Source organism: Scomber scombrus, chromosome 2 (assembly GCF_963691925.1).
Source record: "Scomber scombrus chromosome 2, fScoSco1.1, whole genome shotgun sequence".
Classification (NCBI taxonomy): Eukaryota; Metazoa; Chordata; class Actinopteri; order Scombriformes; family Scombridae; genus Scomber; species Scomber scombrus.
The window spans coordinates 16,968,612-16,982,483 of NC_084971.1; the positions used below are offsets into that span (position 1 = coordinate 16,968,612).

The 13,872-nt window shown below is 37.5% G+C and overlaps 1 protein-coding gene across 1 annotated transcript; it reads right to left on the reverse strand.

The window, feature by feature from the left end:
• Window positions 1-4,393: 4,393 nt before the first annotated feature.
• slc34a2a (solute carrier family 34 member 2a) lies at window positions 4,394-11,289 on the reverse strand. Its single transcript, XM_062425690.1, has 13 exons — window positions 11,266-11,289; window positions 10,582-10,639; window positions 10,387-10,497; window positions 8,794-8,922; window positions 8,556-8,699; window positions 8,306-8,417; window positions 7,647-7,839; window positions 6,827-6,922; window positions 6,609-6,729; window positions 5,922-6,089; window positions 5,692-5,808; window positions 5,123-5,247; window positions 4,394-4,957 (listed from the first exon to the last, which is right to left on the reverse strand). Exons 1-13 carry the CDS (start codon window positions 11,287-11,289, stop codon window positions 4,394-4,396), a joined length of 1,962 nt encoding a protein of 653 aa, XP_062281674.1.
• Between the last annotated feature and the right edge of the window lie 2,583 nt (window positions 11,290-13,872).

Below are 13,872 nucleotides of genomic sequence, written 5' to 3' on the forward strand. Positions count from 1 at the left end.
TACTTACAGTAAGGGGAAAAGAAAGGCTGTAAGTTAGACCTGAACACATATAAGGGAATCTGACAAGTTCACATTCAGCATCTCATTTTAAATACATATGCAGAAAACAGGCAACAATGACTATGACCCTACACAATTTGATATAAATATACATAAGACTAATTTCCACAAGACAGTGTTCTCTGACATTAATTGTATCTCATTGTTTTGTGTAAATGAATCTTATGTAAATGTATATCTTTATCTATGTTGATAAGCACCTAAATATTTAAAAGCATACCTGTTGGAATCCAACACAGAGCGAACTTGATGAATTTGTGAAACGCAAATTTTGGTCATTTTGGTTTGTTTTTTTAATGTAATCCATTAATAAAATAATGTCAATCCTAGCATCCTGGTTTGCGTTGGTATACTTCTTTGATTCATGTTTTTATTCATGTTGGTGGATGTCTGCTGATGTGATGGAGCAGTAGTTTGGTTTTGATCTGGGTAGATGGGCACACATGTCATAATGTTACAGTAAAGTTCTCTTAAGACTAATTAAATAACAAGGCTATAAATTATTTTTGCTGCAGTATGAGAATTGATAAGATTAACATGTTCTTTAGACAGCCACATACTCAGTGCCCTCTGCACCCCTGTGTCACTGGTGATGTCCCGGATGCAACACACCCTGTCACATGTAACCTGTGGGTGTGTGTACTGTACAGCTGCTTTATCACTTATAGAAAAGACTATACCTTGTCAATTTTCTCCATAGACGCTGAGAGAGTTCAGAAAGTTCAGCCTTGTTATGAGATAAGTGTCAGTGATGTTATTGTTACATCAGAGCTAATGCTGACTAATGCTGGCTTTCTAATTTATGACCAATTTAGAGTGAATAATAAAACAGGCAATGTGGACTATAGTCCATATACGCAACCTAGCACTGGACAAAAAAGCCAAAACCACAACAAAATACAACACATCATGCCAATAACTTTTTGCTAAATTAGATAAAAACATTAACCAGGTTAACATAATTGAACTGCATGAATACTCACAAACTAACAACCTAGTCTTACTGTAGTTGTGAAATAGTCACGACATTTAATCTATACATTTTTGTGTATAGACATGAAGACACTCAGCACAACTTTCAAACTAATGTATTTCAGTTGGAAGTATATGTCATGCCTACACCATGTTTGAGTGTCTATATGAGGTACAAATTTCCATGTTTTTAGGTGGCGGGTTGGGTGGATGGCTAAAAAGATTGGTGGCAAAAGGTGGACTTTTCCCCAGGAAGGGTCAGCCCTACGTTCCCACAGCCCTATGTTCCCCTAAGTCTAAGAAATGTGCCTCCAATCAAATTTAGGCCCTATGTTCCTTCAGCCCTGTGTTCCCCCATCCTTATGTTCCCTCAAGGATTTTCCACCAAGTTAGGCCTTATGATTTCTCAGGCCTGCGTACCCACAGCATGGGTATGGCCATTCCCTAATGCACATAACGTGTTGTTGCCCCCCCCCCCCCCCCCCCCCCCCCCCCCTTAACCTGTTTCATCTATGAAAAAGCTTGAAAAACAGGTGAAATTCTTTATGTTATTATTAAAATGTGGGGACATAGGGTTGTGGGAACATAGACACGCTCCCCTGCAGGAGACAACTGTTCACCTCCTGTCTCCAACCACAAGTTGGGACATTTTTTTGTCGTTGTGTTTCTGTTGCCATGACGACAAAGGTTAACTTTAAAACTTTAAGGAAGTAACGTTAGTTATACCATTTATCATTCAAGTGATCATTTTAACCCAAACCATGATCTTTACCTAACCCTAACCATGTGGTTTGTGTGCCTAAACCTAATTAGACCCTAATCACAGCATTGCCACATCATAAAACATTGTGATGTGCAGGCACAAAATATATTTCCAATGGAAATACATTAGTTTGACTTCATTTGTTTGAGTGTCACAAAATCTATGTAAAATGTGTCACCATATACACAAATCTATGACTGAAATTTCACGACTTTTTCACAAACTGCAGTAAGACTGGGTTGTATGTTTCTGCAGTATTCATGCAGTCCAATTATGCTAACTTTGCTGATGTTCTAAGCTAATTTATCGAAAAGTTATTGGCTTGATGTTTTGTGTTTTACAGTATGTTATTTTTGTAGACAATAATTTAAAATCTAACCAATTTACATCCTATTGAAACATATATTTATCAATCATTTTCATATATAAATTAACCAAAGCGACATTTACAAAGAGCTGGCAAAGCAGTGGCACACACCTAAAACTTAATTTTTGAGCAGCTTGTGATGCTGTAGTGATTTTCAAAAATGTGGTTTTGTTACACCATTTTTTTTGCACACAAACTTTAGTGATGGGATTTAAAAATAGCTGGGGCAACCCAATCCAGAGCCTGAGATCTTTCCTATCTACAGGATATGTGTGTATGTTTGTGAGTACCAGGTATTCCTCATGTTGTGGGGACTTAAATCTTTTTAAACACTAAAATGTGGGGACTCGCCACCCTTTTGGGGACAAAAAACATTGTCCAAATAATGTAAAGCATTCATTTTAGGGTGAATATTTAGTTTAAAGTTAAGGTCAAGTTAGGGTTATGTTAAGGTTAGGGTTAGGCAAATAGTGCTTATGATAGGGTTAGGCTAAGGCTGTAATGCCATCTGAACATGACTGTGTCTTTGTATGCATTATGTGTATATGAAACATTTTATATAAAGGGAGCATCAGTTGACCATGTGGGAAGTGTCTCGTGGTTGCTGTGTTGTGCGCTGTGGCACAGTTGTGCGTCCCGGATATTGACGCATTGATAATCCATCTCATGTTCTTTGCACACGGCTTACTGACATGTGACAGTATAGTGGCTGTATTGTCCCACACACTCAATCAAACAGACCGAAACTAGAACCAGGAAACTATCTGACCATGTGAAAGACAGACATTAGAAAAATGGTGATAATGGTAATTATATCAATAAAGTTTATGATACTTTTGAGATAGAGTCCACACTTGTTTCTGAACATTCAACTCTATAATCTCAGCCCTGTTTCTGTCTTATATCATATTTGTGGACTCCACCCTGCTTTATTTTGAAATAATACTGATAGGAAAGCAATTAATATAGGGTCAGTTTCAAAGTTTGCACTAATGAGGGTACATTTACAATAATGACTCTAGCTTCTGTGCATGTGTAGAAAGAACTGAAGTTAAACTTTGGCAATTCAGTTTAGTTAGATATATATTTTATTTTTTTTTCTCAACCATTTTCAACTAGGTATTGTGCAGACACAACATACAACTCAAACTTAACATCAAACATTTAAGTTAAAAACATGTAGTGAGATGCACATTCATCTAATTTCAAACTACATATTCCTTGAATACAATTGTCCTTCTTAATTACAAAATAATTTTTACACCTTAAAACGATGTGTTAAATAGGTCACAGTGCCTTTTATACACAGTAAAAAGAAAACAAAAAATCTAAATACAAAAGATGAAACCTCATAGAAATCTGGAAATGTGGTGATCATTTATATGACCAAGTCTGTCAAATCAGCAGCCACTTTTTTGGCACTGTTTTTTTTTTTTCTTTCAATAACTGTTCAATATTAGATTTACACCCTTGTATTTCATCATTTTCATAATTTCTCATTAGGTAATATCCAATAATGATGTTTGGAAAATGTCTTTTAATTTATCATTTCTTCTTAGACTATCTAAGTGGCAATTTGTTCAGCATACTAGAGCTAAAGTTCAAGACTAGAATATTTAAAGATAGGTCTGGTGATTATTATATGTTTCTCTTAGTGTCAATTGTTCCTATTAAAAGACCAAAACCAACCAAGAAATGATTGTACTAAATGCTATTTCCTGTGTAACCAAAACCTGGTATGGCTTATTCCTCTCGTTTGTTGTCCTTTGTTGTCCAACAACTTTGTTAACCTGCTATTGAAAGTGATGATTGTATTATTCCTGTTTGAGTTACATTAACTAAAACTACGGTATTTGTGAGCTCTTTGAGGCTGGGCTTGAAGCTTAAAGCCATACACAGATTATTGAAGTCTGACAGTATTGAGAGACTGTCTAATTTGTTATTGGTTTTGGTCTTTCCAGAGGATTTGTTGACAGTAACAAAAATATTTTATATTGCCAGCCTCATCATTTAAAGTCCACCACAGTTAACACTACACAGAAGAAAGAGCAGCACTTTCGTACACTGTCTAAACCTTCATAAATTGACATTTGGAAATCTAAAATAAATAAATACTTTGGAGATTTAACAGTTTTGGTCCATATGTGTTTGGTTCTTGTGCCATTACCAAGATACTTCTTTGAATCCTAACCGCATACTCACACACATGCCTATAATATGAGCATAAAATCTCAAAGCCGGGTCATTTTCAAAATGTTAAGCTCTATCTTTATCTCATTTTCTACTTCTTTCTCTGCGCTCATTGCAGGGTTATCGTACACCGCTGTGTGTGGGATCGTCTTTTCCACAGACTCTTTCTCTGTGTGTTCTTGGTCGTCAGCAGCAATCTGGCAGCATTTGCAGCAGCAACAGCATTTGGCAGTACACACACCGACCACTTTGTCCCAAGGTTCCAGGGAATGGGCCCAGAGAGGGAGGAAGTCCCAGGACCGCAGTGCTGAAGGCAAGCACTCAGGTTTCCTTTTCTGCAGAATGTTGATCACTATAATGAGGATCAACATGGCGACTAGAGGTACTCCCACACCCACCAGTACCTGCCAGCCAGCCAGAGACATACTAAAGACGAAGAGTGGTAAAATGAAGAAGCAGAGGATGATGTAGACTGCAGCAAACCAGCGGTAAGTGGCGGTGATGTCGCCCAAGCCTTTAGCCAGCCGAATTGGGATCCGAGTGAAGGGGATTGGATACCAGAGAATGATGCCAGAGATGTTGAAGAGGAAGTGCACGAGGGCAATCTGGAGCAATTAAAAATAAACTTTGTTTGCCAGCTGTTCTTTTCTCTTCATGAAATATGATATGGAGCTCTTTAACATATAAAAATTGTAATTCGAAAATATGATGCCCTGTCAATAATAACAGGCAATTTGGTCATGTGTGCACCTTTGTGTGGAATTACCGACCTGTAGAGCATTAGCCAGTGTGTCTCCAGGACTAGCCATGGCAGCCAGGATGGCTGTGGTGGTTGTGCCAATGTTTGAACCCAGAGACAATGGGTATGCTCTTTCTATGCTGATGACACCAATACCTATTCAAACAAACAGGATACTAGTCAAAATACATTTTCACACACTTATGCTCTCTAGCTATCATGGCCTGTATAATTCCTGTTTCGTGTGTTTAATTCACATCATTTATCATTAACATTCAATGAAGTTTGGTTTCAAATGAAAATATGGTGAATTTAATAACTTACATTTTTGTTAAGTATAACATACAAGGAAAAAAGTACACTAAGCAAATAAAATGTGTGTGCTCCGTAGATGACTCTACTGTATTTAACATTGTAATTTAATTTTAAGAGCCAGATGTTGATAATATGCAATCTGTTGCTGTAGGTTTTCACAGAAAGAAAGAAATACAAGAACATAACAGCAAAATCAGAGAACTATTATGACTTTCAAGTACAATATGGTATGTAGATATTTAAAATGAAACAAAATATGGGAGATGGATAGATGAGTGACCTCACCAACAAGTGGAGTGATAGCGGAAGTGAAAACTGAGCTGCTCTGTACAATGAATGTCATTCCTGCTCCGACTACAATGGCGATGTAACCTGTCACCCAACCAAATGGGAACGGGAAATCTGCACACACACACATAGACAAGCACAGAGACATGCATTCATGTGTTACTAATCAGTGCAATCACATCATATATATTGTAATTTAAAATCACAACTTGCATATAGCTGCTCACCGGTGTTTAGGATCTTTTTAATGACTGTAGCCACCTGTCCCTTCAGCATTGAGTTGAGCAGCTTGACGATGAGGATCAGGCAGGAGCAGAGCACCAGTAGGGAGAGAGCCAGCAGGATCAGACCTACTGCCAGGTCAGGCAGATTCACATCCACAAAGATGTGCTTACCTTAAGACGCACAGAAACACACACAAAATTATGGATAATAGCAGGTGATGACTTGGATATCCCTTGCTTTAAAGCCGCATGAAAAGATCTTCTTTCTTGCCACTGGCAAGCAGACGAACTCTATGAGTATTATCACTTTATGTTATCATCAAAGTGTTGCTCAATGCTCCACTATGTTCAAGAATAGTTCACTAATTACTGCTTGGTGCTAGCAGGTAGTATAGTATAGGGCATAGTGTTTTTTGTTGTATACTGCTGTCTTTTGCCGCTGTAAATACAATAAATAAATGTCTCTAAAGCCAAAACATTGAAAAGACACTAAAAACCACCATCAAGGCTAGGATGATGTTGAGAGTTGAGAGCAGGTTAAGCTGCTTAATTAGTTTAAGCCCTCTTGTTGTGACATATGAAATAAGACGGTATCATGACATCCATATTTAAATTATATTTTGTTAAAGTACAGATAAACCTGTTTAATGTGACAAAATAGAATAATAATTCTGGGAAATCTGGTCTCACATTTCGCAATGTTTTCTATCTTAGAAATGTTCTTCAGTGTGTAGGTGTAGTTGCCATCGACCCAGCAGAGAGAAGGAGAGGTGCAGTTCTCTGGGCCAGGAACTGTAACATTCATTAAGGTCTGAAAAAGAGTGGCAGTTGGAAAATAAATATTATAATCATTCTTGATGTGTCTGAATATTTGTTATTTGTTGCATAGCTGGCATGTTTGATCTTACTGTGTTGGTGAAGGTTTGGCACCATCTCTTGATGAGACTCTTATTCCTGGCTTCTGGGTCACCGGTGGCAATCCCATTTATAACAGACTGATCCAGCTAAGTCGGAGAGAAAGATACAGAATATGTAGTAATGAACAATGTTATATAATGACATCTTACGGTATCTCTCTGATAGACTGCCGATTTCTTGAAGGCACAACACTGTTCTAATAGTTGCAAACATCCACATTCATTTTCCAGAAAATATGTCTAATACTGCTTCATAGGTTCACATATCATATTTCTACCAGTATATCTTATCATCTTCAAGTATTTCCTGTGATAATTAGTATTGCCTCATATAGATAACACTAACAGCTGTCCATTAACCAGTTAAAGAGGATATAACATGCACATACATGCACATTTCCTGTTTTTTTTTTTTTCTTTACTGGAATGGGCTGGGCTTTACTGAAATATCTATTAAAGCAAAAACAACTCTTTATTTGTTGTGTACTGGTCCTTTATGTAGCTCTTCAGTTCATCCTCTACATAACAGACAAGCTGTTTGTGGTCATGCACAAACGATCTGATGTTGTCACGAGGAAGAAGTTGAGGTAACTTTGGAAACAATGTTTTCTGAAAAGGCCTGGCTTTTGACTAACAGGGAGCATTTTACATGCCATCACCTAATATTTTGCAACTTTGACCATGTTTTATGCCCCGTTTATCTATTATGTCAACCTTACTACCTGACAGTCAGCTGACATCAAAAGTCTGACAGATTTCCAACTGATAAAATGACATTTGTGAGAACAGTGTTACAAGCATGACATCTTACCTCTATAATTGACTCAGTGAGTACATCAGTGATCACATTTAACAGGTCAGGGGCTTCTCCACTCTCGATTTGGAAGGAGTCGATAATGAGCTTAGTGATCACATACAAATAACCAGTTGCGACTTCCAGAGGCAGCAGCACCAGCACAGAGAGCCAGTTGAAGAAGTCGTGCACAGTGGCCCCTGCAAAAGCCCTGTGTGCGTTGTGAAAAGGTATAAATAAATCCAAAGTAAAATTGAATTGAACACACTCTATCTCCAAATTTGGTGATTTTGTAACTTTTCAGATAATCTGGAGGATCATGAATCATTTGTAGTTTTTAGAAAAAGAGCTGAATTCAATTTTACATGAAAAATAATCCAAATAATGTTTTTCATTAAACATTTTGGATATACTGTACATGTTTTTTAAATGCAAGACTCACTGTTCTCACACTCACTACTTTTTCTTGACTAAAGAATTACTGTAATTTTGAAATTTTATAAACAGGTCAATTTATTGACTTGATTGCTACATCAATAAAAGATCATCAGAATGTGATGGATGACATTTTCCCAGATTATCTCTGCACATTCTTGTAATTAACAGTGGAACATGTTGTTCATTAGACTTTTTTGTGGGCTTTCTGAACATCAGAGAAACACAAACACAATGATTACCTGCGAAAGGTGCTGCGGTCACCAGCCTGCGTCATGGCAACAAGCGTGTTGGTGACAGAGGTGCCAATGTTGGTGCCCATAATGATAGGAACAGCCAGCTGGACCGTTAGCACTGCCAAAATACACAGTGCTCCTTCATCATCGGTTCTCTTTCTCCCTCTCCTCAACACCTCCAGCATCATCATCATTATTCATATGTACTTATTCTGTGCATGGATGTGTGTGTCTATGTGTGCAGCGTTGTACTCACATCCAGAGGACACCATGCTAACAACTATGGAGGAGGAAGTGGACGAGCTCTGAACCAAAAGGGTGACCAGAACACCAATGACCAGACCAGCCAAAGGGTTGGACAGAACTGTGTTGTCCTGAAAGATGTCGCCAGCTGTTTTACCTGGACAAGGTGAAGAAGGGAACAATTAAAGACACAGGAGAAAACAACAAAGATGCATGTTACTACAATGTAATAAAATTGTTGGTATGTATACCTCCAACGAGCTGGAAGGCTGAGCTGAGGATGTCAAGGGAGCAGATGAATATGTAGAGGAAACCCAACAACATTACTAACTTCCCCACAGACACCAACACTCTTTGCATCTTCCCTCTGGTGTCCAGAGCTGAGACAAACACAAAAAATGTTGTCATTTTACGCGTTATTTGGTTAAATTATGTAGAACTGGCTAGAAATAAAAAGATACTACAAGAAAAAAAGGGAAACTTTCCACTTCAAGCAGATGAAAGTGAAAGTCCTCTAGAGTCAATCTCAGCACATACATCATTCTACATAGTGAAGCTCAAACATCACAATGAACAAGACATATATAAATACAGATATTTAGTTTAGTTTAATATTAGAGTTGGATACACTGTTACAGGCAGTTGCAATGACAATATTTGTTGAGATCACTCCACAGTGACAGACTCACCCCCCTTTAACTTTGACATACCATCTATGTTGGCACAAGCTAAGCTATCTAGCTTGGCTGCAACACATCAATCAGTATTTATGACCTCTGCAGTCTTATTAATCAGATTGATATCGCAGAATTGATTAGTGTCCTGTAAATAAGGCAATCATTTGTAGGAAGTTTCTCCATCGTATGAATGATTTTCTAGAGATTTGTTTTACTGCATACTGTGAATTTAGTTTCATGTATGTGATGTTCAGCTGGTTTGACTACACAAAAACAGTGATTTGACAGCATCTTTGTGGTTATGTAACAATGTTAGGACAGGACACGTTATCATATCTATGTAATTAATCAGTTGACATACAAGTATATTATTTACTGGCCAGGTACATCTAATCAGGACACACACATACATGTACATATATAGATAAACAGAAACACTGAAAGGGGTTTTCCTCACTAAAATCATTCCTCCTATTCATACTGTTTATTCATACTGGTTATCAAAATATCCCTTTCAAATCCACTTTTAATGTAAGTGATAGAGGACAAAATCTACAATGTATCCACAGTCATTTTGTGCAAAAATGCATTTAAAAGTTGATATAAGCTTATATCTTATATTATTCAGCAGTCTAAGTTACTCATATCAAGTGGATATCTGCCACATTTACCGTCTTTTTAGCATCAAAGTCCCTCTTTGTGTTTCCTCAGACAGTGTTTCCCTGTTGTGCTATGGTATAGTAATAAGTATAGTAACAAAAAAAGGAACTTTAGCACAAGGACATTGAAAGATATCTACTTGATTTGAGTCATTTGGATGACTGAAACTTCATATTGGCTTTAGATTAACAGAAGGAGGATGGTGTATTTTTGCCCCCATCATTAACAGTGTAAGTGCAGTATGAAGGGATCTTCTAATGACCAGTATGAACAGATAAAGTGATTATGGCAAGACAAACTGAGGCACAAAGGTGCAGACAGCAATCATGGGGACAGAGAGGTCCCTGGCTGGAATCAAATCAGACATGCGCAATGAACATCCAGCTACCAGGGTGCTCCCTGACTATCATTTTAAGAGAGACTTGAAAAATTCTGAACCTGTCCTTTAAAATACAGGACAGTATAGAGCAGTACTTGATGTTATAATGATTTATTAAAAGTCTTCACCTGACCATGGAACCCCTGTGTCCTTCATCTCTGGTAGATCCCATGGGTCTGTTTCCTCCTGCTCCCTTTCAATCAAACCCACAGTGGAATGTGCAGGGCTCGCATTGACGTCTATTCAGACAAAGAAACTTAATATAGTAAATTATGTTTATTGTCATTATCTTTCTGTTGCATCTCATACAGTATAAAGAGTACCTTTGCTGTCATTTCCATGACTCTCATCTTCTTTGGATTTGTGTTGGGGAGCCGCTGGCTGAAAAAAGGAAGTACTTGATATGAAGAATAGTAATCCAAAATATTAATATTTATTTATTTTAGAACATTTTTTTCTTCTTAATTTCAATAGTAGATATTCAAAGGTTATAGAGGATTTTATCTAATTACTGTTTTGCAAGTAAAGGTTATGATGTCTCAGTGTAGTTTTCCCATTCTGAAATGAAACGCTTACTAAAAAATAAAGTCAAAATGCCAGCCTAAACAGCTGACTTCACATCATAATGGTGACTTGCATCATATAATGTCATTGAATTTTAAAGCAATCCAGTTCCTTGAAAGCCTCATTATCAGGGCATTAGGTTCAGAAATATTGCACGTGCCCACACACACTTTCCCCCACATGCAAAAATATTGATCACAGTCACATGGGCAAGCTGCAGTAAAATTCCATTCAACAGTATGACACAGAAGGAAAGCGACCAGCTAAAACAATATTTTAAAAGTGTTACAACGGCGCTATTTGAATGCATTCAAAAATGAATGTTTTTGTTTTTAGTTTTACGTAAGCTTGAAACATCTTTCCCTTTTAGTTCAATTAATATACTGGTATTGCAAAGTTTTCAGGTGAGCATGCAGATTAATAGAAGCCATTCTTGTCCTTACCTGTGGCAGGCGTAGTGAGTCCATGCTTCGTGTGTGCTGACCTCACCTGGGCCCTTAGGTTTAGAAATGCTGCCTCTGTGCAGGTAGAGTGGAGGATCCGTGGAGGGCAGCGGAAATAATGATGTGCAGTCTTTACGTCACTAAGAACATTTCTACCTCATAGATAAGAGGAACACACCTTTCAAACCTTGATTTCTCTTACCTGTAAACTTTGAAAGTTGTGTTGCAATCCAGCTCACATTTTAGCTGATAGGTTATCAGTCTATCCACCTTACCACTACACCTTACTGGTTCTGCATCTCATATTCACGAGATAAAATTGTTAGTTTGATTTGCTACCGGATCTGCCAAAGTGTCCATCCATGTAAAATAGAGAAATGCCTTTACTGCCCATACTTATAACAAAAACAGTACTGTTACAGTCCTCAGAGTGATGATAGCTGCAGCTGGCAAAGGTTTATCTCACTATCAGATAGGCCACGTGGGAGTATGGGAGGGGGAGTAAGGGGGGTATCAGGGGTAAAGGGTGTGAAGGGTGTGGTTAGGGCACACTGAGCACACATTGAAATGTAACACAGTTTAGTTTTTGCTTGTGTGTGGGGGGATATGTTCTATTTTTGGCACATAGAGATCTTCTGCAGCAATCTATTGATTTTCTTAATACAGCTACCAATTGGTCAATACTTCAAAATACCAATGACCCAAGTTTAGGCCTGTAAAACTATAACTAAGAGAGAACTCAGAGGAGACAAGCCAGCCTGGACCGCACTGGTGCATTGAATTTCCATTGAAGTTGTACTGACTGACCTGACAGTGTTAAGTGAGGACAAGAGAACCATCATCCTTTTTGATGGCGTCTATCTCTCTCTGTTTACTCTCTGAAGTGCCCTCATTTCACTTCAGCTCTGTTCAGATCTTTGTTGTCCCACAAGACCAAATTCTTTTTGGAAGCATAAAAGCACAAAACCATGAGAGCATAACACATTAAAAACAGAGCAAAGCAATAAAAGACATTGTGAGTGCTATACACACAATTCTCACAATATGGATGCATGTAAAAACCCTTTAAACTCTGCAACCGAAAATTATCCGCTGATGCCTAGGTTAATACTCAAGAAACGATAGTAATTGATAAGAGTAAATTAAAAAAAATTAAAAATCAAACATGCTTTTTCATTGCATTTTACTAAATAAACACGCAAAACCTATTGATCCAAAATAAGTCTGAAAGTAAAACATGAACAAAAATATTTTTAACACTTCATAGATTATTTGAAATATGCACAGTACTATAGTTGAGCAGAGTGCAAAGGTATTTTGAAAGTTTCTGTTTCATCTATCATGTCATTACGATCAACATGTGACACAAGCTTATAACATAATGACGTGAAAAACAGAAGCCTTAGCTTTCAGCAGTAAAAAGAATGAATGCTCTTGTTATTAAGGCTTTTATTTTAGATCAATTGAAACAGGATTAGGCCAACTAAAAGTGAAGTGCTAAACTGTGTGAGGAATGAAGAGGCCATTTATAATGTATTGGACATGGAATAAACAAAAACTGAAACCTGTTGCAGTTGAGTCCTGTTGAGTTTTTGGAAACCTGTATCTCTTTAAGAAGGATCCAGGATCCACTTCCTATTTGGTTGTTGTTTTATTTATAGGAGGCAGTGCACATTAATCAACACTGAAGTTTTGACGTTAATGTAAATGTTGCTCAGCATATAATTTTCTGATTTTAGCCAAACCTAGCACATCAAAGAGGTAGTTTACCCCTTTTCAACCAAGGTGGATGGGGGCCAGTTTGGAGCCTAATTTTCTAATCGGTTCTTCATGTTTCAACAGCCAAAGAACTGGCTCTCGGCCATGAAAACTGGTTCCACTTAAGTACCAACCATGTAGATCCCAAATATGTGGTCAGTTTATCCAAATAATGCCAGTTTGGACATTTAGAGGCCAAAGTGCCCAACGGTGACCAAACTGCTCTATTGATCATCCTGGATGCCCTTCTATGCCCCTCAAAAGCCTCAGTGTGACCTTAGGATAAAAATGAACTTTAACCCTGCAAAGGAGATCCATGCATGCTAAGGCTTTGTCTTGCTTGTCCCTTGCTAACACTCACACAGTTTTCATTGGGAAAGGGATGTTTCTTTCTCTCGTTAATGTATAGATTAGACACAAATTACTTTTAGTCTGGCCTCTCTTGTCATGTCATGTTACCAGTAGAACTGAATGGATGATAACTGGGACAACAAAGGAAAAATTACACCTCTATATTAGGTTTATCAATAAATGGTAGCCTATTGATAGGCCACCCTTCCTATTCCCTCTTTCTCTTCCTCTCTGGACATAATCTGAATAAAAAGACACTCATGTTGAATCCTCATCTTAAACTAAATTTTGATTACAAATGCAACATTTACTATATGTAACTTCATACAGTATATGAGGCAATAAAAGTCTTCATTGTATGAAATGGTGTGCAATGGCATCACCTAGGCATCATGCAATGTTATTGCAACATTGTACCATTTTAATTTGATTTTGGCAGCGATTTGATAATCTGATACAAAAAAACTAATTTATAATATTTTTGTCTCAGTGAAAAAT

What these genes read in the sequence shown, in the direction of transcription:
- slc34a2a (XM_062425690.1), bottom strand. Translation starts at nt 11,289, where the DNA reads ATGGACTCACTACGCCTGCCACAG. An exon ending in TCACTGAGTCAATTATAGAG is followed by an intron (nt 6,923 to 7,646) that starts GTAAGATGTCAT and finishes TCTCCGACTTAG; the next exon opens with CTGGATCAGTCTGTTATAAA. An exon ending in CGCTATCACTCCACTTGTTG is followed by an intron (nt 5,248 to 5,691) that starts GTGAGGTCACTC and finishes TTGTTTGAATAG; the next exon opens with GTATTGGTGTCATCAGCATA.